This window comes from Zingiber officinale, chromosome 1B, assembly GCF_018446385.1.
Source record: "Zingiber officinale cultivar Zhangliang chromosome 1B, Zo_v1.1, whole genome shotgun sequence".
NCBI classification, from domain to species: Eukaryota; Viridiplantae; Streptophyta; class Magnoliopsida; order Zingiberales; family Zingiberaceae; genus Zingiber; species Zingiber officinale.
In genome coordinates, this window is record NC_055986.1 from 142841685 (window position 1) to 142844760 (window position 3076).

At 40.1% G+C, this 3076-nt stretch overlaps 1 protein-coding gene across 1 annotated transcript; it reads right to left on the minus strand.

Annotated features, from left to right (window-relative positions):
* Window positions 1–809: 809 nt before the first annotated feature.
* Window positions 810–1923, minus strand: LOC122005935 (pectinesterase inhibitor 8-like). Its single transcript, XM_042561229.1, has one exon. It carries the CDS (start codon window positions 1494–1496, stop codon window positions 942–944), a length of 555 nt encoding a protein of 184 aa, XP_042417163.1. The 5' UTR covers window positions 1497–1923; the 3' UTR covers window positions 810–941.
* Window positions 1924–3076: the final 1153 nt, after the last annotated feature.

Consider the following 3076-nt stretch of genomic DNA (forward strand, 5'->3'; position numbering starts at 1 on the left):
CTTAGGCGCCTAGAAGTTGACATATACTAGCCAGCCAGAGCATGCTAACTCAGCTGCATGTGTGGCTGGATTCCGGCCATTTCGGACACTTGGATTCATCTAGTCGCTTGGACCTCTGAGCTCTTGGAATCCACCGACTCTGACCATTTTCCTGCATTATAGAGTTAACACAATAGACATATATAGTAACATAAAAGCATAAATAAATTGACAATCTTAGGATTATCCGATCCTGACTTTTAGATTTTGTGTGAAATCCTAAGTTGGATCGACACTTTCTGTTCCCTTCAAGGGAACACGTCATCATCTATTCCTCTCATGAAAGTTTACTTGCTTGTCAAACATCCAGTTTGGATGAACCTATTTGGACTTCTTGCTCGACATTCGATCGATCCTCTGACCTTAGGGATTCCTCTCGATGTCCAATCCCCCAGACCCATTGAACTGCTAGACGTCCAGTCTACTTCTGGTTGGGCTCGAGCTTGGCTCAAGATTGACTTGAAAAATTGAATTTAAATGACAAAATGCACTATACAAGCTACAGTAAGTTTTGACCACTAGCAAATCCAATGAAACCTTCTAGCGACAAATACTTTTTCAACTTATTATTTAATTTTAAAATAGTAATTAATTTAAATATTAAAATATTAAATTAGCCTTGCTTGATAAGGCTCGATGAGCCATCGAGCCAGTAGAAAATGAACTCAAAATCGACTCGAATATTAAACGAATAGACTCAAGTTCAATCAACTTTGAACTTTAACCGAGCCGCTCACAAGCTACTTGACTCATTTGCACCTTGCACCTTGCACCTTGCACCTATAGTTAGGGCGATCATGATCGGGCTGTACTATCTTTATTTGGAGAATGGTTATTGCAACCACATGAAAAGAAGAAATTGAATGCATGCACTTACCTTGCTTAATCAATTTATGTTATCATTACTTTAACAAATTTGTGATTGCATAAGCTAGAATTCCCAAATTGACAGCCTCGGTATCGATCTGAGTCACGATCGCCGGAGCACCTTTTCCCGCTCTGCCGAAGGATGCCTGGCACTGCCGAGCCATGGCGATGTCCTGGTTCAGCAACTGCTTCGCGGCGCCATAGTTCCTCGCCCTGATGTTATCCTCCGCCCTGGCCGCCGCCGTGCCCATGTCGTCATACAACTTGGAGCACCCGTTGAGGAGTCGCCTCATGTCCGGATCCCTGACCTCCTTCTTCGCCATGTCGTCGATTAGGAGCTTGCCGACTTCGCTGGTGTTGACGGCCAGGTCCGAGGCGATCTGCGCCAGCCTCCACGTGTCGGCTTCGGTGCTTCCGCGGTGGCGGTAGAGGGTGTCGACGCAGAACTTGTAGTTGACTCTAGGATCGCTCTTGGCGGCTTCGCTGCAAGTTTGTTCCACATAAGCTTCGACGAGGGGTAAGGTCATTTGGGCGTGGAACAGCAGGAGAGCCATGGAGACGGAGAGGCCTTGCGTGCGTTGTCGTTCCATTAGATCCTATCAACCCAGCTCTCTATCCAGCAGATAAGATTGTGCCTATGTGCTAGATATCTATCTATTTATCTATCAAAATTACTGGCAATGGACGAGTTGAATGTCTAGTTTGTAACGCATAACGGGATTCCTGCTAATTTATTGAGCATGATAAATGCCATTTAATTCGACAAATTATTTAATTCCCTCAAATTGATTGTATCCATTATATATTGGGGTGCAGTCTGTTTGTATGTTTACGACGTTTATGAACATTTCGTCTGCTAGCTATTAAAATGAGTAAATTTTCTACATTTTTTAAAAAACTGGATTATGATATGCCAGCTTGTCATTTTTTTATAAGAAAAAAATGGGATTAGAGTACTGCAGACTAAATTTTGACAATCTAAAAGAAATACTGGTTAATCAAGTCATACCAAACTACAATTTAAGGATAAAGTTGACCTAAAAAGGACTACATGAGCTTTTTCTTCCTTACAAAACTCTCTATTGGATCTCGTCTAATATATATTCCTATTCTCCAGTTATCTAGGTACATTCGTAGTTTAAAATCTCATTTGATCCTACTTTGACATGTCCGAGATTTAATGTTCAATTAGTTATCAAATTTAGATTATCTATTAAAATGCATAATCTCTCTGATGTTACTTGAACACTATATGTTTAGCCCATGTTGATCTTGTGACTAATATTTGTTATATTTTAAAATTTAATTTTCTAGAAGTTCACATTCGTATTAAGATTTTTGAGATGTGATGACAATGTCCATGATGGACTAAGATAGTGAAAATCTATAATGTTTGCAGAAAAAACAATCGAGGAGTTAAGAAGAAGAAAGGAGAGAGAACAAATTGAGGAGGAACACAAAAGCACAGAAGAAGAAATTTTCAATGGTTCCAATGAGTTCATGAGTTTACACTGTAAAGTCCTCTTGTGTGCTGAGAAAAGAAGCCAATGGAATGCAACTAATGGTATCAATGAGTTGTGCTTTAGACCGAGTACAGCATGGGTCCATTTTCTTTTTCCATGTTGTGCTCAGCCCGACTTGTGACATGCCGTGCTAATCGGCAGCTTGCCCCACAACATCTATCGAAAAAGAATCTGCACGGCTAGTACTTAGAAATGAATGAAGGATCAAAAAGACCATCAGAAATGAATACAGGATACTACTTAGAAATGTATCACTAAGTCCTCTTTAAAATTGAATAGGATAGTTTACCACCTAGATGGTGCAATGAATACTATCATCAATTATCTGGAAGCTCATGGTGCTCAGGTAGGTTCAGCTACCTGCAAAAACTTGAAAGCATTACCACTTAACCAATTTTTCTAAAAGCATCACAATGAGATGACAACATTGATGTATAGAGGTTGTTCCTTCAATGATTGAAAAGAAGCCAATCAGCAAGGCAACAGAGTTTAGGAAGGCCAACAACCAGGTCCACCACTTTTAGTCTAAGATATAAAAACTATGGCTTGATGAAGAAACCTCCGACCAATGCAGTTTAACCACCACAAAAGAAACGAGAGTTGGAATAGAATGTCCTTCTACTTCTTGTTCAAAGCCTTAATTGAGG

Bases quoted from the DNA above. Each gene is read 5' to 3' on its own strand.
- LOC122005935 (XM_042561229.1), bottom strand. From the start codon at position 1,496: ATGGAACGACAACGCACGCAAGGCCTCTCCGTCTCCATGGCTCTCCTG.